This window comes from Muntiacus reevesi, chromosome 2, assembly GCF_963930625.1.
Source record: "Muntiacus reevesi chromosome 2, mMunRee1.1, whole genome shotgun sequence".
Classification (NCBI taxonomy): domain Eukaryota; kingdom Metazoa; phylum Chordata; class Mammalia; order Artiodactyla; family Cervidae; genus Muntiacus; species Muntiacus reevesi.
This window is the reverse complement of record NC_089250.1, coordinates 85,931,398-85,954,835: the sequence shown is the minus strand read 5'-3', so window position 1 is coordinate 85,954,835 and position 23,438 is coordinate 85,931,398. Positions and strand designations below refer to the sequence as shown.

The window sequence follows — 23,438 nt, the reverse complement described above, 5'->3', positions numbered from 1 at the left end:
CTTCTCCAACACCACAGTTCAAAAGCATCAATTCTTTGGCGCTCAGCTTTCTTTATAGTCCAACTCTCACATCCATACATGACCACTGGAAAAACCATAGCCTTGACTAGACAGACCTTTGTTGGCAAAGTAATGTCTCTGCTTTTTATTATGCTGTCTAGGTTGGTCATAACTTTCCTTCCAAGGAGCAAGCGTCTTTTAATTTCATGGGTGTAGTCACCATCTGCAGTGATTTTGGAGCCCCCAAAAATAAAATCTCTCACAGTTTCCACTGTTTCCCCATCTATTTGCCATGAAGTGATGGGACCAGATGCCATATTAGTTTTCTGAATGTTGAACTTTAAGCCAACATTTTCACTTTCATCAATAGGCTTTTTTTTTTTTTTTTTTCCGTCAAGAAGCTCTTTAGTTCCTCTTCACGTTCTGCCTTAAGGGTGGTGTCATTTGCATATCTGAGGTTATTGATATTTCTCTCAGCAATCTTGATTCCAGCTTGTGCTTCCTCTGGCCCAGCGTTTCTGATGATGTACTCTGCATATAAGTTAAATAAGCAGGGTGACAATATACAGCCTTGATGTACTCCTTTTCCTATTTGGAACCAGTCTGTTGTTCCTTGTCCAGTTCTAACTGTTGCTTCCTGACCTGCATACAGATTTCTCAGGAGGCAGGTCAGGTGGTCTGGGATTCCCATCTCTTTCAGAATTTTTCACAATTTATTGTGATCCACACAGTCAAAGGCTTTGGCATAGTCAATAAAGCAGAAATAGATGTTTTTCTGGAACTCTCTTTCTTTTTCGATGATCTAGCCGATATTGGCAATTTCATCTCTGGTTCCTCTGCGTTTTCTAAAACCAGCTTGAGCATCTGGAAGTTCACAGTTCACGTATTGCTAAAGCCTGGCTTGGAGAATTTTAAGCATCACTTTGCTAGTGTGTGAGATGAGTGCAATTGTGGGGTAGTTTGAGCATTCTTTGGCATTACCTTTCTTTGGGATTGGAATGGAAACTGACCTTTTCCAGTCCTGTGGCCACTGCTGAGTTTTCCAAATTTGTTGGCATGTTGAGTGCAGCACTTTCACAGCATCACCTTTGAGGATTTGAAATAGCTCAACTGAAATTCCATCACCTCCACTAGCTTTGTTCAAAATGATGCTTTCTAAGGCCCACTTGACTTCACATTCCAGGATGTCTGGCTCTAGGTGAGTGATCATACCATCATGATTATCTGGGTTGTGAAGATCTTTTGTACAGTTCTTCTGTGTATTCTTGCCACCTCTTCTCAATATATTCTGCTTCTGTCAGGTCCATACCATTTCTGTCCTTTATCGAGCCCATCTTTGCATGAAATGTTCCCTTGGTATCTCTAATTTTCTTGAAGAGATCTCTAGTCTTTCCCATTCTATTGTTTTTCTCTATTTCTTTGCATTGATCAATGAGGAAGGCTTTCTTATCTCTCCTGGCTATTCTTTGGAACTCTGCATTCAAGTGGATATATCTTTCCTTTTCTTCTTTGCTTTTCGCTTCTCTTCTTTTCACAGCTATTTGTAAGGCGTCCTCAGACAGCCATTTTGCTTTTTTGCATTTCTTTTTCCTGGGGATGGTTTTGATCCCTGACTGCTGTACAATGTCATGAACCTCTGTCCATAGTTCATCAGGCTCTCTGTCTATCAGATCTCGTCCCTTCAATCTATTTCTCACTTCCACTGTATAATCATAAGGGATTTGATTTAGATCATACCTGAATGGTTTAGTGGTTTTCCCCAGTTTCTTCAATTTCAGTCTGTATTTGGCAATAAGGAGTTCATGGTCTGAGCCACAGTGTGCTCCCGGTCTTGTTTTTGCTGACTGTATAGAGCTTCTCTATCTTTCGCTGCAAAGAATGTAATCAATCTGATTTCAGTGTTGACCATCTGGTGATGTCCATGTGTAGAGTCTTCTCTTGTGTTGTTGGAAGATGGTGTTTGCTATGACCAGTGCATTCTCTTGGCAAAACTCTATTTGCCTTTGCCCTGCTTCATTCCGTACTCCAAGGCCAAATTTGCCTGTTACTCCAGGTGTTTCTTGACTTCATATTTTTGCATTCCAGTCCCTTATAATGAAAAGGACATCTTTTTTGGGTATTAGTTCTAAAAGGTCTTGTAGGTCTTCATAGAACTATCCAACTTCAACTTCTTCAGCATTACTGGTCAGGGCATAGACTAGGATTACCGTGATATTGGATGGTTTGCCTTGGAAACGAACAGAGATCATTCTGTCATTTTTGAGATTGCATCCAGGTACTGCATTTCAGACTCTTTTGTTGACTATGATGGCTACTCCATTTCTTCTAAGGGATTCCTGCCCACAGTAGTAGATAAAATAGTCATCTGAGTTACATTCACCCATTGCAGTCCATCTTAGTTCGCTGATTCCTAGAATGTTGATGTTCACTCTTGCCATCACCTGTTTGACCAGTTCCAATTTGACTTTATTCATGGACCTAACATTCCAGGTTTCTATGCAATATTGCTCTTTACAGTATCAGACCTTGCTTCTATCACCAGTCACATCCATGACCGGGTGTTGTTTTTGCTTTGGCACCATCCCTTCATTCTTTTTTAAGTTGTTTCTCCACTGATCTCCAGTATCATATTGGGCACCTACCGACCTGGGGTGTTCATCTTTCAATGTCCTATCTTTTTGCCTTTTCATACTGTTCATAGGGTTCTCAAGGCAAGAATACTGAAGTGGTTTGGCATTCCCTTCTCCAGTGGACCACATTCTGTCAGACCTGTCCACTATGACCCGTCCATCTTGGGTGGCCCCACATGACATGGCCTAGTTTCATTGAGTTAGACAAGGCTGTGGTCCATGGGATCAAACTGGCTAGTTGTGTATGATTGTGGTTTCAGTCTGTCTGCCGTCTGATGCCCTCTCTCAGCGCCTACCGCCTTACTTGGGTTTCTCTTACCTTGGACAAGGGGTATCTCTTCACGGCTGCCCCAGGAAAGCGAAGCTGCTGCTTCTTACCTTGGACGTGGGGTATCTCTTCTCTGCTGCTAGCCACTCCTGCACCACAGGAGGTATTAACTCTTTTCTAAGGATTGGGGGCAGGAGGAGATGGGGACGACAGAGGATGAGATGGCTAGATGGCATCACCGACTCGATGGACATAAGCTTGAGTAAACTCCGGAAGTTGGCGATGGACAGGGAGGCCTGGAGTGCTGCGATTCATGGGGTCACAAAGAGTTGGACACGACTGAGCGACTGAACTGAACTGAAATGTGTGATAAAATTCTTCTGTGAAGCCATCTGGTCCTGGACTTTTGTTTGTAGAGAGGTTTTTTTTTTTTTTTCTTTTTTTAAGTTTTTATTTATTTAGGCTGCACCAGCTCTTGGTTGTGGCACATGGGATCTCGTTCACTGACCAGGGATTGAACCTGGGCCCCCTGCATTAAGAGTGCAGAGTCAAAAAAAAAAAAAAAAGTGCAGAGTCTTATCCAGGAATAAGGGTGGCTCAGATAGTAAAGCGTCTGTCTGCAATGCTGGAGACCTGGGTTCGATCCCTGGGTCAGGAAGATGCCCTGGAGAAGGAAATGGCAACCCACTCCAGTACTCTTGCCTGGAAAATCCCATGGATAGAAGAGCCTGGTAGGCTGCAGTCCATGGGGTCGCAGAGCCATACACGACTGAGCGACTTTACTTTACATATCTTACCAGGGAAGTCCCTGTTTGTTGAAAGTCTTTTAATCATTATTTCAGTTTCAGTCCTTGTGATAGGTCTGTTTATATTTTCTTTTTCTTACTGGTTCAGTCTCAGAAGATTATACCTTTCTAAGAACTTGTTCATTTCTTCTATGTTGTTCATTTCATTGACATGCATATATATATGTGTGTGTTTGTATGTGTATATATATATATATATTTGTGTTTAGTAGTCTCTCATGGTCCTTTTTATTTCTGTGGTGTTAGTTCTAACTCCTCAATTTTCATTTCTAATTTTATTGACTTGAACCCTCTCCCATTTTTTCCTGATGAATCTGGCTAAAGGTTTATCTGGTCTGTTTTGTCTTTTCAAAGAACCAGCATTTAGTGCCATTGATCTTTTATATTGTTTTCCTTGTCTGTATTTCATTTATTTCTGCTCTGATATTTATGATTTCTTTCCTTCTACTAACTTTAGAATTTGTTCTTCTTCATCTGGTTGCTTTAGATGTACGTTTAGGTTGTTTATTTGGGATTTTTCTTTTTTCCTGAGGTAAGGTTGTATTGCCATAAACTTTCCTCCTAGAACTGCTTTTACTGTGTCTCATAGGTTTTGGATCATATTTTTGTTTTCATTTGTCTCTGGGTATTTTTTTATTTCCTCGTTGATTTCTTCAGTGATCCATTGGTCATTTAGTAGCATATTGTTTAGCCTCCATGTTGCTTTACAGTTTTTTCTTGTAGTTGATTTCTAATCTCATAGCGTTGTGGTTAGAAAAGATGCCTGATATGATTTCAGTTTTCTTAAATTTATCAAGGCTTGCTTTGTGGCTCAGTATGTGGTCAGTCCTGGTGAATGTTCCATGTTCATGTGAAAAGAATGCATATTCTGCTGCTTTTGCATGGAATGCTCTGTGTTGTTGCTCAGTCGCTCAGTTGTGTCAGACTCTTTGTGACCCCGTGGACTACAGAACGCCAGGCTTCCCTGTCCTTCACTATCTGCAGGAGTTTGCTCAAACTCATGTCCATTGAGTCGATGATGCCATCCAACCATCTCATCCTGTTTCCCCCTTCTCCTATGTGTCTTCTCCTCCTAATGAGTCATTTAAGGTTTGTGTTTCCTTATTAATTTTTCTGTCTGAGTGGTCTGTCTGTTGATATAAGTGGGGTATTAAAGTACCCCACTGTTATTGTGTTATTGTCAATTTCTCCTTTTATGTCTCTCAACATTTGTCATAATTCTTGAGGTACTCACGTGTTGGATGCATATTTACAATTGCTTTGTCTTGTTCTTGGACTAATCCCCTGATCATTATGTAGTGTCCTTCTTTGTCTCTCATAGCAGTCTTTATTTTAAAGTTTATTTTGTCTGAAAAGAGTATTGCTTACCCAGCTTTCTTTTGGTTTCCATTTGCATAGAAAGTCTTTTTCCACCGCCTCATTTTCAGTCTGTATGTATCCCTAGATGTGAAGTGTATCTTTTGTAGAGAGCATATGTAAGAGTTGTTCTTGTATTCATTCAGCCAGTGTGTCTTTTTGTTGGAGCATTTAATCCATTTTTGTTTAAGATAATTAGTGATTTTTTTTTTTTTTTTTTTAGTTCTACCACTTTATTGCTACCAACCCATTTCCCTCCACCCTCGTGCACACGTGCTCAGTCATGTAATCCCATGGACTTCAGCCCACCAGACTCCTCTGTCCATGGATTTTTCCAGGCAAGAATACTGGAGTGGGTTGCCATTTCCTTCTCCAATTAGTGATATGTATTTCTTATTGCCATTTTGTTAAATTGTTTTGGATTAGTTTTTGTAGGTTTGTTTTCTTTCCTTCCTCTTTTGTTCTGTGATTTGGTGACTGACTTTAGTGTTGTGTTTGGATTCCTTTTTCTTTTTGTGTGTTTTTATTGTAAGTTTTCAGATTGTGGTTACTGTGAGGTTTTTTGTTTTGTTTTATTTTTTGGCCATGCCATTTGGCTGTGGGATCTTAGTTGCCTGACCAAGGATCAAACCTGGACCCACTGCAGTGAAAGCAGAGTCCTAACCACTGGACCACTGGAGAATTCCCACCAGAGGTTTTGATCTAGCAGTCTACTATACTAGATTGTTTTAAGTTGCTGGTCACTTGATTTCAAATATGTTTCCAATATTCTCTATTTGAAGTCTTCTCTTCTCATGGTTGCTGATCTTGATACCATATTTATGTGTGAATGTTTTCCTCCCTTTACTGTATGTTTGCCTTTACCAATGAACTTCCTCATTTATAATTTTCTTGTTTCTAATTGTATCATTTTCTTTTCCATATGGAAAAGTTCTTTAGCATTCCTTGTAAAACTGGTTTCAAAGTGGTACTGAATTCAATTAGCTTTTTTTTTCTTTTTGCTTGTCTCTGAAGTTTTTGATTTCTCTGGCAAACGTTAACAAGAACCTTGCTAGGTAAAAGTATTCTTGATTGTAGGTTTTTCCTTTTCATTACTTTAAATATATTGTGCCAGTCCCTTCTGGCCAGCAGAGTTTCTGCTGAAAAATCAGCTATTAGCCTATGGGGATTCCCTTGTATGTTTTTGTTGATTTTGATATTTTCTTTTTGTTAGTTTGATTAACTTGTGTCTCAGTGTGTTCTTCCTTGAATTAATCCTGAATGAGACTCTTTGCACTTCCTGGACTTGAGTGTTTCTTTTTCCATGTTAGGAAAATTTTCGCTATTGTCTCTTCAGATATTTTCCCAGGCCTTTTCTCTCTCTCCTCCTTCTAGGACTCCTATGCTGCAGATGTTGGTGCATATATTGCTGTCCCAGAGGTCTCATCAGAGAAGGCAATGGCAACCCACTCCAGTGTTCTTGCCTGGAGAATCCCAGGGATGGGGGAGCCTGGTGGGCTGCTGTCTCTGGGGTCACACAGAGTTGGACACGACTGAAGCGACTTAGCAGCAGTAGCAGAGGTCTCCGAGACTGTCCTCATTTTTTTTTTCATTCTTTATTCTGTTCCACAGCAGTGATTTCCATCAGTCTCTGTCTTCCAGCTCACTTACTTGTTCTTCTGTCTCATTTATTCTATTCATTCCTTTTAGTGTCCTTTTCATTGCAGTTATTGTGTTGTTCATCTCAGTTTGTTCTTTAAAGCTTCTAGCTCTTTATTAAACGTTTGTTGTATCCTCTTAGTCTGTGCCCCTAGTCTTTTTCTGGGATCTTGGACCATCTTTACTATCATCACTTTGAGTTCTTTTTCAGGTAGATTGCCTGTCTCCACTTTGCTTAGCTGTTCTTCTCGGGTTTTACCTTGTTGCTTCCTCTAGAATTTGTTTCTCTGATGATGTCTCATTTTGTCTTAACTTTCTCTGTGTGGCCTCTGTCCTCAGGCTGCAGGATTGTAATTTTTCTTGGTTCTGATGTCTGCCTCCTGGTGGGTGAAGTTTATATTGATGCTTGTGCAGGCTTCCTGGTGGGAGGGACTGGGTCTTGCCCACAGGTGGGTGGAGCTGGGTCTTGTCCCTCTGGTGGGTAGGGCCATCTCAGTGGGTGTGTTTATAGGTGACTTTTGTCTTTGGGTGACTCGGCAACCTGTCTGCTGATGGGTTGGACTGTGTCCCACCTTTTTGGTTGGTTGTTCTGAGGTATCCCAGCAGTGGAGCCTGGGTCTTGTTGCCAAAATGATGATCTCTGGGTGAGTTCACACTGGTGAGTATTCCTTGGGGCGTCTGCAATCAGTGTTTTTGCCCCTGAGTTGAGTTACTGCCAACCCCTGCTCCCCAGGAGACCTTCCGAGACTCGCAGGTAGGTCTGGTCAAGGCTTCTGTGGAGTTGGTGCTTTGCCCTGGGTCCCAGTACATGTGAAAACTTGTGTGTGTGCTCCAAGAGTGGAACCTGTGTTTCTCCCAGTACTATGGAGCTCCTGCACTGACACCTCTCTGGCCTGCAAAGCTAGATTCTATGGGGACTCCTCTTGATGCCAGACTCCCCAGGGTGGGGAGCTTGATGTGGGGCTCAGAACTCTCATTCCTATGAGAGAACCTCTGGGATGTAATTACTTTCCAGCTTGTGAGTTGCCCACCCAGGAGGTAGGGATTTTGCCTTTTTGCAAAAGTGCCCCTCCTACCATCTCATTGTCTTTGGGTATAGAATATCTTTTTTGCTATGTTCAATTCTTTTTTGTCAATGGTTGTTCAGCCCTTAGTTGTGATTTTGGTGTTTTCGTGAAAGGAGGTGAGCTCAAGTACTTCTCTACCATCTTGTCTCCAGCCTCAGTTTCTGTTATTTTGAACTTGTATTTCTTTTGATTTGTGGAATATTTTTCTCTATCTGCAGAGAAGGAAATGGCAACCCATTCTAGTATTCTTGCCTGGGAAATCCCATGGACAGAGGAGCCTGGTGGGCCACAGTCCATTGGGTCACAAAGAATTGGACATGACTGACTAGAATTTGATTTATTATCTTAAGTGATTAACACATTTTCTATGTGTTGAACCTTTCTGCACATAGTAACTCATTTAATTCTTACAACAGCCCTGTGCTAATATTCCTATATTTTGCAGATGGGGAAACTGAGGTTAAGTTGTCCAGTTCTCCCCTAGCTAACATGTAAGATTTTTCTCCAGCCAACTGGCTGCATATAATATCCATAAAACATTAAATAGGAACAGATAAAACCTAAATTCTAACTTATCTTTTGGTATTCTTTCAGTTGCAGGATAAAGAATCCCAGCTCAAACTTATATGAACAAAACATAATTTCATGGTTCATTGAACTGGACTAATGAAAGGTTTTAAGCACAGCTGGGTCAACTCTGCTTTCCTGTTTGGCCTTGTTTTCAGACAAGTTTTTTCCACATAGTGGCAAAGGTGTCCCTCAGTTGTCCAGGTTTAAGTGGTCCTTTTGTTTTAAGATTTTGAGAAAGAGAGAGAGGAATCCTCTCTTCAACGGTCCAGTTTTGACTCAGAACAAGTAGACTGCCACTTCTCTCCACATGGGTTTTATTTGGGATCAGCTGGGAATGGCAGTTCTGAGATGGGCCATGTGCAAGTCGCAGCACTGGATGGAAAGGAGAAAGCTTTTATAAAGGGAAGTTGGGAGGGCTAAGTAAACAGGGTCTGCTGTTTTCTGTTGGCTGAGGCCTTTCAGGAAGAGGAGTCTTTCATCTTGTTGGGCTGTGCTAAGATTGCAGGGCATGAGAACTCCCCCTTTCTGATCCCTTATTTAATTGACGTGTCTGTTTAGTTTTTGCAATGTCATTTCCTGGAAGATTGACTTTGCCTGGGCAGGGATCTTCATACACGGACCAGCTGCTGTGTGCGAAGAAATGGGGACAAGAAGTCATCAGACTGGGCATCCTTCGCTGTGTGCCTACTCCTGTAGTGGGGGAAGGGTAACCCACTAGGCAAAGAAAATGCACTTCCCAAAATGGGAAAATGCTTGGGCTAAAGGAGGCAGAAAATAGGAAAAACCATTTTGGCAACATAGCAGTGACTCTTGTTCTTTCATTAGGTGCCATTCCCAAGTCAAGATTCTTCCACTTGTAAAAGAAAGCAGTTAATTTGAGAGAAATTGCTAAAATTTTGAAAGAATATTCCGCAGTTAAAATAAGAAAAGTGAAAGTACTTTGTATGGTGCTGTAATTTATTTTCAGTCATATGCTTTGTTGTTTATAAGACTCACCACTGAATTCCTCTCATATCCTTCTGTTTTTCTTAATTGATCATTTAGGTAAAAACCTCTTAACAGTCTGATGAAGCCTGTGAACTCCTTAGAATATTTTTAAATACAGAAAAAAGAGGGTTTCAGGATTTACCTGTGGTCCAGTGGTTGAGAATCCGCCTGCCAGTACAGGGGATGTGGGTTTGATCTGTAGTCTGGGAAGATTCCACATGCCATGGGGGAACTAAACTCAAGCATCACAACTACTGAAGCCCGCGAATGCTAGAGCCTGTGCTCTGCGACAAGAGAAGCCCCTGCAATAATAATCAGCTAGAGAACACCTCCCTCTCACCACCACTAGAGAAAGCCTGCATACAACTGGGAGACCCAGCACAGCCAGAAACATTTTTAAAAAGAGCTGGAAAAACCCTAGAATTTCATATGAAATCATTTTTGTGAAATAAAGTTATCCAAATGCTTTGCAAATGGTAGTATAACACTATGTGTGTTTCCCTTTTTGGTTTGTTCCTGGCCGCTCTGTGCCGCATGTAGGATCTCAGTTCCCCAACCAGGGATTGAACCGGTGCCACCTGCAGGGGAAATGCAGAATTTTAAGCACTGGACTGACAGAGAAATTCCTTCACTGTGTGTGTGTTTTACTAATATAGTAAGTAACACTCTGGTAGCAGGAATAATAAATAGTATAATTTCGAAGTGGTGATGAATGTAACATTTATTTTGAGATAGCTTTAATAGCATACACTTTATTTAGGAAGAGAGATTGTGGCAAAAGCTCAGTAACTGAACTTGTGGTCTCAAGGATCCTTTCTAGGAAGATATATGCAGTACTGTGAATGTCACTAAAACTTGCTTGGATAGGCTTATTATTTGAATGGAAATATATCTTTGTTCAAAACAATCCAATATAAAATTTGTGAGATTGATAGTGTATATCAGGAAGATACATATAGTTGTTTGCAGTCAAGAATACTGGCATTAGAGTGTTAAGCATAAATGACAAAAGAAGAGAGAGAAGAGATCTATAGATCATATGGTAAGAAGGAGAGGAAGGTTGTTGCTCTCTAGATTATAAAAGTAGCACAAAAATAACATAGAGGTGTGATGGAAAATTCAGTGATCTTAAATTCTGCCAGAGATCCTTTCCTTCCTAGGGACAGGTTTTTTTTTGTTTTTTGTTTTCTTTTTTTTTTATCATTTAAGTTCTTGGAAAAAACAAAAGGAGAGAAAAGATTCCTTTGGTTCAAAATCTCATTAACAAGGAGGATGAAACAGGTGAAGTAGGAGACCCTGAATGTTGTGGGACAAGAAACTACTATTTTTGAGTCTCCCCAGACAAAATGTTGAGTATAATCGAACTGTGCCCTTGGGTATCAGGAAAGTATATTTTATGATAATGTTTTTTGTTTCTTTGTTTTGGCCATGCCCCACAGCATGTGGGATCTTAGTTTTCCAAACAGGGATTGAACCTGCGCCCCCCTGCATTGGAAGCACAGAGTCTTAACCACTAGACCGTCAAGGAAGTCCCAGGAAAGTATATTTTAAAAATAGAGAATTACCATACTTTTAGGATTCAGTGTCCCACTTAAAGCTGGATCAAAGTTATGTAAAATCTGGGGATTAAATTGTAAATTATTTTTAAATTTCTAGTAAAATACAGACAATATAAAATTTACTGTCTTAACCTTTTTTAAATGTATAGTTTAGTAGTGTTAAGTACATTTATATTATTGATCAGCTATCAGTACCATCTGTCTTCAGAACACTGTTCATTTTGCCAAATTGAAACTGCCACCATTGAACAACTCCTTTCCCCCTCACCACAGCATATGGCAGCCAAGATTCTGCTTTCTGTCTGAAGCTGACTACCCTAGGTACCTGTCTTGAGTGGAATCATACAGTATTTTTCCTTTTGTGACTGGCTTACTTCGCTTGGTGTAGTTTTTTTGAGATTGATTCATGTATCATGTGGTAGAATTTAATTCATTTTAAGGCTGAGTAATCCAGTGTGTGTATATACTTTATTTGTTTTATCCATTCCTCCATCAGTGGACATTTGAGTTATGTCCATCTTCTGGCTGTTGTGAATAATACTTGTGTGGACGTGGGTGTGCAGATATCTGCTTATGTCCCTCCATTCAGTTTTTTTCAAATTATTTTATTTGAGAAATTGTGTAGCATCTCATCATTAAGACCTTGCAGAAAACAGTTTAGATTTTAAAAGCCAATAAAGAAAAAGATCAATAAACCAATAGGAGATTGACAAAGGATTCTGAACATGCAGTTCACAGAAAAGGAGATCAAAAGTAATAGATGCTTAGCTCTCCTCATAAGAGGAAATGCAAATAAAATACATATTTCATTTATCAGACTGACAGGTAACTAAAAGGATGTTAATATTCTATGAAGGGCAAGGTTGTGATGATATGGAGACTTATATACAGCTAATGGAATTGTAAATAGGGTCAGCCACTAGAAAGGGGCATTTGTCATTACTTATCAGAATTAAAAATGCATGTACCGTTGACTTAGCAGTACCCATTTTGAGAATGTTTCCTACAGATATTTTTGCACAGCTGTAAAAGATAAATGTACAGGATCCTTGACAAATTGTTTGCAGTAGCAAAAACTTGGGAGTAACTTAAATGTTCATCAGCTTGAAGACTAGTTATATAAATTGTTATATCTATATAAATCCTATGCAGGTATAAAAAATCTTAACACTCCTGACATGGCTTTGGATAAGTCTCTAGGATGTATTATTGAATGAAAATACAAGGAATAGAATCACATATATAGTATGCCATCATTTGTGTAAAGAAAGAAAACATATATTTGCTTATGTGCATAAAATATGTGTGGAAGTATCTATAAGATACAAGTAAAGTTGTTGTCAGTGGGAAAGGAGAATGACTAGCTGTTCAAAATTTAGGTGAAAAAGATATGCATAGAAAAAAGCAAAGGGGATTACTAAAATAGAGGAAGAGACAGTTCTAAACCAATGACTTAGACCCTCTAATACACCTCTTAGGAAAAATAGCAGAACCTCAAAATCAACATGTGAAAAAACTTAAACACAAAAGCTTTTAGGATTGATTTAGACTAAAAAGTAGTATAAGAAAACCAACTCCTTGGGTATAGTAACACATTTATTTCTTTTTTGTTGCTTTTAGTAACATATTTTTTAAACTTTAAATCCTAAACTTTATTTTTTGGCTGCACCACTTAGCCTGAAGGCTTAGTTCCCCAACCAGGTATTGAACCTGGGCCCCCAGCAGTTGAAGGTCAGAGGCCTGCCCACTAGACTGCCAGGGGTCCAAATCCTAAACATTTTTAGATATATATGTAAAAAGAAAAATGCAACAGTTTTCCTTATCCGTGGAGGTTATGTTCCAAAACCCCCAGTGGATTCCTGAAGCTGCAGATAGTACCTCTAATTATATTGTTTCTCCCTCAAGTTATTTATGAATTAGACACGGTAAAAGATTAACAATAATGATAAAATAGAACAACTGTAGTCATATAAAAGTAATAAAAGTTGTGTGAATGTAATTTCTCAATCTCAAGATATCTTATTACTGTAAAAGTTTAATGCCTTTTTCATTTAAGCACTTTTCATGCATGTGGTCAAATTGTCAACATCTGTTGGATCATGAAAAAGCAAGAGAATTTTAGAAAAACAGCTACTTCTGCTTCATTGACTACGCTAAAACCTTTGACTGTGTGGACCACAGCAAACTCTGGAAAATTCTTAAAAGAGATGGGAATACCAGACCTCCTTACCTGCCTACTGAGAAACCTGAATGAAGGTCAAGAAGCAATAGTTAGAACCAGACCTGGTACAACAAACTGGTTCCAAATTGGGAAAGGAGTATGTCAAGGCCGTATATTGTCATGCTGCTTATTTAACTTCTATACAGAGTACATCATGTGAAATGCTGGGCTGGACAAAGCACAAGCTGGAATCAAAATTGCTGGGAGAAATATGTGCAGATGACACCACCCTTATGGCAGAAAGTGAAGAAGAACTAAAGAGCCCCTTGATGAAAGTAAAAGCGAAGAGTGGAAAAATTGGCTTAAAGCTCAACATTCAGAAAACTAAGTTCATGGCATCCGGTCCCATCACTTCATGGCAAGTAGGTGGGAAAACAATGAAAACAGTGACAGACTTTATTTTGGGGGCTTCAAAATCACTGCAGATGGTGACTGCAACCATGAAATTAAAAGACAGTTGCTCCTTGGAAGAAAAGCTATGACCAACCTAGACAGCATATTAAAAAGCAGAGACATTATTTTACAAACAAAAGTCCATCTGGTCAAAGCTATGGTTTTTCCAGTAGGCACGTATGGATGTGAGAGTTGGACTATAAAGAAAGCTGAGTGCTGAAGAATTGATGCTTTTTTTTTTCTTTTTTTTATTAGTTGGAGGCTAATTACTTCACAACATTTCAGTGGGTTTTGTCATACATTGATATGAATCAGCCATAGAGTTACACGTATTCCCCATCCCGATCCCCCCTCCCACCTCCCTCTCCACCCGACTCCTCTGGGTCCTCCCAGTGCACCAGGCCTGAGCACTTGTCTCATGCATCCCACCTGGGCTGGTGATCTGTTTCACCATAGATAATACACATGCTGTTTTGAACTGTGGTGTTGGAAAAGACTCTAGAGTTCCTTGGACTGCAAGGAGATCCAGCCAGTCCATCCTAAAGGAAATCAGTCCTGAATATTCATCAGAAGGACTGATACTGAAGCTGAAACTCCAGTGCTTTGGCCACCTGATGCGAAGAACCATCTCATTGGAAAAGATCCTGATGCTGAGAAAGGTTGAAGGTGGGAGGAGAAGGGGACGACAGAGGATGAAATAGTTGGATGGCATCACTGACGTGATGGATGTGAGTTTGAGTAGGCTCCAGGAGTTAGTGATGGACAGGGAAGCCTGGTATGCTGCAGTCCATGGGGTCCCAAAGAGTCGGACATGACTGAGCAACTGAATTGAACTGAAGCCTTGTTCTACCCCATTCCTCCTCTGTTTGATTGACAGGATTATATCTCCTGACTGACAGTGTATTTTGATTTCAGTGAAACATTTCACAAAGTTCATGACATTCTTGAATGTGAGGTGGGTAATCGAAAGGCTTGTAACTGAAAAGTGTTACCCATGGGTTTCTGTCTTTGGTTAGAGTCATATTCTTTTTTGTCTTCGTTTTTACAAAGCTACACAGGAGAGATAGTTAATATGTTGGATTATTTCATGTTTACTATATATGAATGTAAAGTTCTACATTTATAATAATGATATAGTGTATTAAATACCTACCTCAAACATTAGTTATACAAATACAGACTAGAGAAGACCTGATTTGAAAGCTCTTGATGAGAATTCCTGAGAAATAAACAAGTAGATTTTCTCTTGGTGTCAGTGTTAGTATTTCTTTTTTGATGAATAAGTTGGTCATGGCTTTCTAGAATCTTAAGTGTATTTATTTACTTGGAATAATTGTTTCAAGAATTTGTCCTATGAAAATATTTAAGAGGATACTAATGATTTTAAAATAAAAGAGATTTTTAGCTGTTTTCTTTGAAATAGTAAATAATAAAAACATAGCAACAGAAAAACGATTGAATTGTGTTATCTACATGTCTAGAGTAAATTAGTTACTATGATTCTGTGGCTGTATAGAAAACTGTTTGCAGAATGTTAAAAGTAATAGAACAGAAATTATATATCTGTTTCTATTGTAATGAAATTCTATTTACACGTTATTGAGACTTGAAAGGACTTTTAAAACTATTGAAAGCTGTTTTTTAGGGTAATGTAATAATTTATGTATGCTCAGTCACTCAGTTGTGTTCGACTGTTTGCAACCCTGTGGAGTATGTCCTCCAGGCTCCTAGGAGTCGATGGGATTTTCCAGCCATGAATACTGGAGTGGGTTGCCATTTCCTATTACACGGAAGGTAATAATTAAATAGTGAAATGTAAGCATTTTAATTTTATGATTAGAACGTATAGTTTATTTCATTGCAGTCTTAGTAGCAAGCAGCAGTGTTTCCCATGAAAAGGAGAAAAAGTGAAATGTAGTATTGGGCTATATTATTAGAGGTGTGACGTTCAGACCATTGAACCCACACAAGTCATCACATTTGGAATATGGTTTTCAGTTTTAGGTGTTTTGCTTTTGTTTTTACTGTAGTGTAATTAGTTTACAACGTTGTGTTAGTTTCCGGTGTACAGGCGTTGTAATATTAAGAAAAGAATCCGTAAATGAATTATGGAGGAGATCTTGGAATTCACATGAGGATGGAGGTGGGAATGTTTACCTGGTTAATGGGTTTTAGAAGGTGGGGACAGGAAGAGGAGAAAGGGGAAGTAATAACATAATGGGGCCTTCAAATGTTTAAATGTCAGCTGGAAAAGGGAATAGTTGTTTCATTATAGCTGCCGAGGGCAGTACTAAAATCGGGTGGAAATGACAGCAACAAGCTGTGGAGGTCCAGGGTGGACCATTAACTAACACCCAGCGGGTCTGGCAACAGGATACAGCAACTGATTGGGTGACTGGCCAGGGGGAGAAGAAACCAAGGCATAGGTCACCAAGACAAGGAGCCAGTTTCTTGTTCCTTACAGAAGGTCACAGTATAAAGAACCAATTACTAGAAGAGTTAAGAGACTAGACAGGATCATCGAAAACACATCATGCAGGGAATTCTCTGGTGGTCCAGTGGTTAGAATTCCACGCTTTCACTTCTGACGGCTCAGAATCAATCCCTGGTTGGGGAACTAAGATCCCACAATGTGCAGGATGCTGCCAAAAAAAAAAATCATGGTGTAGAACCAGTTTTTAACTGACCTTTGATACCATATACCTAATGATCTCAGATCCTGTGGGCACAGCATACAGATGGGAATGAAAAGAATTGTTATTACAGATCAAGTAGATTTGAACAGGTGAAGGAACTTTAAACTTTTATAAATTAATTGTATATATTAAAGGAAAACAAGGATGACTTCCTGATGTCTCCTTTTCTCACGTTTGCCGTTTATGCCCCTTGGTTTCCTGCTCCCCAGTTGACTACTGCCCCTTTCTTCTTTTCCAGACAGCTTTGCTGTGAGCATGATCGCTAAGGTGGTCTCAGGCCAAGCCCCATCAAGAACCTCAGACTGATTGTGAGGCTTAGCTGTGAGTGTCTGGGTTTGGATAGCCCCCATGCACTCTAGTTCAAGGAACCAGGATTCGGACTTCTGCTGTAACTTCTTGTAGGAATGGTGGTCGATAGTGACCTTACTAGTTTTTCTCCTTGGGGACTAGAACTTCACTTCAGGGCCCTACCTACTGACTAGACCTCTTAGCTGCGGGACTCCACGTGTGTCTGAGCTTGCTAAACCGTGGCTTGCCCACACCTACCCTCATCTTCCTATTGACTTTTCTTCGAATTATCTGAATTGTTTTGATTCTTCCCACCAATTTGAGGCTCTGGGCTGATTTCTCTTTTGCTTTTCAACCCTGCCAGGCAAATTTAGATCTAGATGTTGGCCCCTTCCTGACTGCCGTGTCTGCCCATATTTATCTTTTGTACTTTGTTTTTGTTTATTGCTGTCTGATAATCAAATCATCAAAATTCAGCCTCCCCGCCCCCGCACCGTTTTTTTTCCCTGCAGTACTCACCTCATTACAGTGTTCTGGAATCAAACACAACATCTCAAGAGGTTTGCCTATCATTTTTTTTGTCATTTATTTATTATTTTTACTAAATTGGACTATAGTTGTTTTACAGTGTTGTGTTAATTTCTGCAGTACAGCAAAGTGGTTCAGTTAAACACACACATACATACATGTACACGCATACTTTAAAAAAATTTTTTTTCATTATGGTTTATCGTAGGATATTGAATATAGCTCTTCATGCTATACCAGTAGGACCTTGTTGTTTATCCATTCTATATATAAAAACTTACATCTGCTAACCCAAGGATTCCACTCCATACCTCCTCCTTGGCCACCACCAACTTGTTCTCTGTGTCTGTGATTCTGTTTCATAGATAAATTCGTTTATGTCATATTTTGGATTCCACATAGAAGTGATATCATATGGTGTTTATTTTCCTCTTTCTGATTGACTTCTCTTAGTATGATGATCTCTTGTTATGCTAACCTCATGGATAATCATCCATGTTGCTGCAAAGAGCATTATTTCCTTCTTCTGGACTGAGTAGTATTCCATTGCATATGTGTACCACATCTTCTTTATCCATTCATCTGTTAATGGACATTTAGGTTGTTTCCATGTCTTGGCTGTTTTGAACAGTGCTGCCGTGAACATAGGGGTGCATGTAACTTTTTGACTTAGAGGTTTGTTTGGATGTATGTCCCAGAGTGGGATTGCTGGATCATATGATAATCCTATTTTTAGTTCTTTGAGGAACCTTCATACTGTTTTCCACAATGACTGCACCAACTTACATTCCCACCAACAGTGTAGGAGGGTTCCCTTTTCTCCACATCCTCTCCAGCATTTATTATTTGTAGACTTTTTAATAATGGTCATTCTAACAGATGGGAGGTGGTACCTCATTGTAATTTTGATATGCTTTTCTCTAATAATTAGTGATGTTGAGCATCTTTTCATGTGTTTACTGGCCATCTGTATTTCTTTGGAGAAATATCTCTTTAGGTCTTCTGCCCTGTTTTTGATTGGGTGGTTTGTTTTTGTTGTTGAGTTTTATGAGCTGTTTTTGTACTTTGGATATTAGGCCCTTGTTGGTCACATCATTTGCAAATATTTTCTCGCATTCTGGAGGTTGTCTTTTTGTCTTATTTATGATTTCCTTTGCTGTGCAAAAGCTTGTAAATTTGATTAGGTTCTATTTGTTTATTTTTGCTTTTATTTCTAATGCCTTGGGAGACTGAAAGAAAACATTGGTACAGTTATGTCGCAGAATGTTTTGCCTGCGATCTCTTGTATGAGTTTTGTGGTGTCATATCTTATATTTAAGTCTTTAAGTCATTTTGTGTTTATTTATTTTTGTAGATGATTAGACTGTGTGCGCTAACTTCACTGATTCATATGTGGCTGTCCAACTTTCCCAACACCACCTGCAGAGTCAGAAGGAAAAGCCAGAAAGAATAGAGGAAAACCAGGTTTTCCTCTGTTTCTTTCTTAGAGGTTTCTTCCCTTTCTCTTTTAAATATTATATTTCCCCAGAGTTCTGTCAGTGATCTCTTTTCTTTTCACCTAGTACACTTCCGATCACATCCACTGTTACACTGAGGTGATGACTCCCAAATACAAAATTCTAGTGAAAACTTGTCCTTTGAACTAGAGACCTACATCCATCATGACATTCGATAGACACTTCAAACAAGTTGTTTTCCCTCCCACGCTTGAATCTCCTCTTGTATTACTTATGTTGGTCTTTGGTGCCACCATCTACCCCAGACACAATCTTGTCTTCCTAGTCTTCAGTTTTACCATTTCTATCCATTTAATCTCCACACCCTGTTCTAGCTCTTAGCTTTCTCTAAAATGCATACCCTCTCTCAGGTCTAACTCACTGCACTTATACTGTGAGGCAGGAATCATACATGCAGGGTTTACTGTTTGTCATGTGGGGTCCAGCATTTTAGCCCGCATGTGGTTAGTGCCTGGTATGTGTCAAATGAATGGATGGAGGCCAGTGTCTTGGTTCATTCTTTGCTGGTTTTCACCTGAATTACACCACTATTTCCCTAACTGGCCACTCTGCTTTTTACTTCCTTTCAGTGTGTTGTCTATACCACCACTGTGTGACATGTCTAAAATAGACTTTTAAAAATCTGTAAATAATTTAATGTATATTTCTGAAAGATAAGATCTTTTAAAAAGTCATAACCACTATGCCATTATCATAGCTAAAAATTTCACAATTATTCTTTGACTTTTTAAATTTTATTTTTTGGCCTCACTGTGTAGCATTCGGGATCTCTAGTTCCTTGACCAGAGATTGAGGCTGTGCCCCCTTCAGTGAAAGCGTGGAATCCTAACCTCTGGTCCAGGGAATTCCCCTTTCAATTTTTTCCCCCAAATAAATTGATTTTCTAATAGCCTTACTGGAGACAATTATTCTTGAATATCATCAGCTATCAAGTCAGCATTCAAATGTTCAATTTTCTCATAATTTATTTTGAAAATTATTTACAGTTTTTTAAGAGTTCAGGTTCCAAATAATGTTCATACATTGCAGTTAGTTGACATCTCTTACATTTCCTTTAATCTTTTTTTTTCCCCTTCCATCTCTTTCTTTTTTATCTGTTGAAGAAACTGACTTGTTGAAGTGGAAGTTGGATCTAGTGATGATTCCTTGAGAGATGATGCTTTTCTCTTGGGCTCCCTATTGTTAGGATTCTGAATTCGTCATTATATGTGTTCCTTCCTGCCTCTGTAGATCTGTGTGTTTCTACTTCCTGGGCAGAGAATGATGCCTGTGTTGCATGTTACCTTTCCCTTTTCTCTGTCACCTTGATCCCCCTCTTTTCCTTCCCTTCCCATCCTTGGTAAAAGTACACAGTCATGTGATGTGAACTAACTAGAGTTAAGCGAGATTTTTTTTTAATGCATTAAATTATCAAAGCGGAGAGTAAAGTAAAATCACATTCTGAGAGTCTGGTACATAAACCCTTAGGTTCTTCTCTTCACCAAAATAGGAAGGCTAAATTAGGTAGAAGTGTTGACCTAGTAAGCATCTGCATACAGTTAAAAAAAATTTTTTTAATAATTTTACTAAGTTCTTGTCAAATGTTTTTTCCCTAGGTCTCAAATTTTGGATTCTGGCTATGTTATAATGAACAGCACTTTGACATCAGATGTCATTGGTCGGAGGGTTGAAGTTAACGGGGAACATGCAACAGTGCGTTTTTCTGGCATTGTCCCTCCTGTGGCAGGTAATTTATGATTTTGTGTGTGCATGTTTATTTTGTAGTTGTTTCTGGTAGGTGTCTCAGTAGAGGTCTATAATGCCAATTTGAGGATGCTGACAACCAAGTTATATATGCTCTGATACAGTTTTACTTCAGGGACAATATCCTGTGGTATCCATGACTTAATTTGATTATACACTTATCTAATTATTTAATGTTACTATTTTATATTAAGTCAGTCTTAAAATATCTTCAGTGTAAACTTTAAACCATAAAAAAACTTGAATTCCCATAATCTTAAGCTCAAAACCGAAGTAATATTTTTGAAATTTCTATTATCATTAATCCACGTGTATGTGTAATTCAAATTGATCTGAATACAATTTTGGGTTACCATTTTTCACTTATGATTTGGTATATATCTACCAAATTCTACAGCATTATTTTACTCATATTTCCTTTTTTATTGAGATATAATTAACATATTAGTTTCAGGTATACAGTATAATGATTCAGTATTTGTATATGTTGCCTCTTGGCCACCTATAGGTCCTCTTTGCAAATATTTTCTCCCAGTCTGTGTGTTGACCTTTCATTTTGTTTATTGTTTCCTTTGCTGTACAAAATCTTTTGCGTTTAAGTAGGTCCCATTTGTTTATTTTTGTTTTTATTCCTATTATTCTGGGAGAAAGATTGAGAAAAGATATTGCTGCAGTTTACGTTAGAGAGTGTTCTGCTTATGTTTTCCTCTAGGAATTCTATAGTACCTGGTCTCACATTTAGATCTTTAATGCATTTTGAGTTTATTTTTGTGTATGATGTTAAAGAATGATCTAATTTCACTTTTTTACATATAACTGTCTATTTTTCCCAGCACCATTTGTTGAAGAGACTGTCTTTCCAACATTGCATGTTCTTGCTTCCTTTGTAATAGATTAATTGACCATGGGTCCATGGGTTTATTTCTGGACTGTCTATCCTGTTCCATCGATCTATATTCCTGTTTTTGTGCCAGTACCATACTGTTTTGATGACTGTAGCTCTGTAATATAGTCTGAAATCAGGGAACCTGGTTCCTCCAGTTCTGCTTTTCTTTCTTAAGATTGCTTTTGCTGTTTGGGATCTTTTGTGTCTCCATACAAATTTTAAGATTATTTTCTAGTTCTGTGGAAAATGGCATTGGTGACTTGGTGGGGATTGCATTGAATCTGCAGATTGCCTTGGGTAGTATGGTCGTTTTGACAATATTGAGTCTTCCAATCCATGAACAGGGTTTCCATTGGTTGTGTCGTCTTCGGTTTCTTTCATCAGCATCTTACAGTTTCCAGAGTATAGCTTTTTTGTCTCCTTAGGTTTATTCCTTGGTATTTTATTCTTTGAGATAAGGTGGTAAGTGAGTTTCTCTTTCTGATCTGGCATTGTTAGTGTATAGAAATGGATTGAGTCATATTTGGCTTGTGAGATCTCAGGTCCCTGACCAGGGACTGAACCCTAGTCATGGCAGTGAAAGCCCAAAGTCCTAACCACAAGGCCCCCAGAACACTCCTTTATTTATATTTCCTAATAGTTACATTTAGTATAGTACATAGTTTGTTTAATCATTCCTCCTTTTTAGACATTAATTTCTGTTTTTTTTTTTACTTTTGTCAGTGACAGTAGTATAGTAGACTTATTTATATGTCTTAATCAGCAAATATTTAAGTGCCTTCTATATATTAGGAATTGGCTAAAATGTATACAAGGTACTCAGTGGCAAATTTACACCAGAGGGTCTCAAAATATTGTCACTAAGGAGTATCAACATCACTTGATTACTTGTTAGCAATGTACATTCTTGGGCGCCACCCCAGAACTACTGAATCAGAAACTCTGGAGGTGAGACCCAGCCATCTGTGTTTTAAGAAGCTCTCCAGGGCATTTTCCTAGGTTCATTAAGGCTGAGAACCACTGAACTAGATAGACATGGACTCTGCCTTCATGGACCTAAGATTTACCAGAATATTTAGTATGGAGAGGGTTTCTTCTCTTGTTTTACTTTGATTATTGGTAAATTGAAAGAGAAAGTAACATTAATCTTTTTTTTTTTCTTTTTTAAATATGGAACACTTCATGAATTTGCGTGTCATCCTTGTGCAGGGGCCATGCTAATCTTCTCTGTATTGTTCCAATCTTAGTATATGTGCTGCCGCAGCGAGCACAACAATAAAGTCAGCTGATTAACAACCTTCATGGCTAATTAAGCAGCATTGTGTACCAGTTGCTTTTATATGCTTTCTACTTTGAACAAGAACATTATTACTACTCTAAAATTATAACAGCTCTAGAATATAGATGTTATTTCTACAGATGAGAAGATCGAGACTTAGGTCTCTAAGATTTCCTGTAAAGAAGCTGGGATTTGAAACTGTGCTTTAGAGCTCATACTCTTTCTGTTCTATTGCTTCTCAAGACTACGAATAATTGAAGATTCTTGATATATATTGCCAAGTTGCTGTCTGGAAGTATTGGATCAGTGTCCAATTCTTGGAAATTTCGAATGCCCTAGTTTTCTGGGAAGTAGCCGGAGATGGAGATTCACACTTAGGAAGTTTACTATTCAAAAAGTAGGACTACTTAGGTAGTCCTCTTAGAATTGATAGTAATGCAAGGGAAAGGAAGGGAGCTGGATTGGATAGAGGGAGAAGTTGGGCCATGATTATTCTAGTCTTTTATTTATTTTTAATTTTTGTTTGTTTTTGGCTGTGCTGGGTCTTCATTTTTTCACGTGGGCTTTCGCTAGTTGCAGCAAGCATGGGTGATACCCTTTATTGTGGTGCATGGCTTCTCATTGCGATGGCTTCTCTTGTTGCCGAGCAGGGACTCTAGGCGAGCGGGCTTCAGTCGCTGTGGCCGTAGGCCCTGGAGCTCAGGCTAGTAGTTGTGGCACATGGGCTTAGTGACTCCATGGCATGCGGGATCTTCCTGGACCAGGGATCAAACCCATGTCTCCTGTATTGTCAGACGGACTCTTATCCACTGAGCCAGGAAAGCCCAGGTGCCGTGATTATTCCAAATAAAGGATTTATCTGGTCTTGTGGGGGACTCTGAAGATAGGATGGCCCTGCAGCGTCTTTCATAGTTGAGATGTGATGATCTATCTTTGGGTGGTGGCTGCCTTAGGAAGGAGGTGTGCTCTGGGACAAGGTGTTTTTTTTCAGTGGAGACAGTTCTAA

General features: G+C 39.0%; 1 protein-coding gene and 1 non-coding gene across 6 annotated transcripts in view; one reads left to right on the top strand and one right to left on the bottom strand.

Moving 5' to 3' along the window:
• The window catches only part of TBCE (tubulin folding cofactor E), an 80,873-nt gene that overhangs the window by 7,673 nt on the left and 49,762 nt on the right, over window positions 1–23,438 (top strand). For 2 of the 5 annotated variants that reach the window (XM_065922266.1, XM_065922263.1), the window contains exons 2-3: window positions 16,430–16,512; window positions 20,120–20,250. Coding sequence is in view for 4 of the 5 variants with exons in the window: in XM_065922263.1 (XP_065778335.1) it covers window positions 20,151–20,250 (100 nt within the window). In the remaining variant the exon portion in view is untranslated. Of the gene's footprint in view, window positions 1–9,937; window positions 9,978–16,429; window positions 16,513–20,119; window positions 20,251–23,438 lie in introns of those variants that run through there. The other 3 variants (XM_065922262.1, XM_065922265.1, XM_065922264.1) reach the window with 2 other exon arrangements.
• On the bottom strand, window positions 22,318–22,424 carry LOC136162040 (U6 spliceosomal RNA). Its single transcript, XR_010661892.1, has one exon. It is a non-coding gene; the product is annotated as a U6 spliceosomal RNA (small nuclear RNA).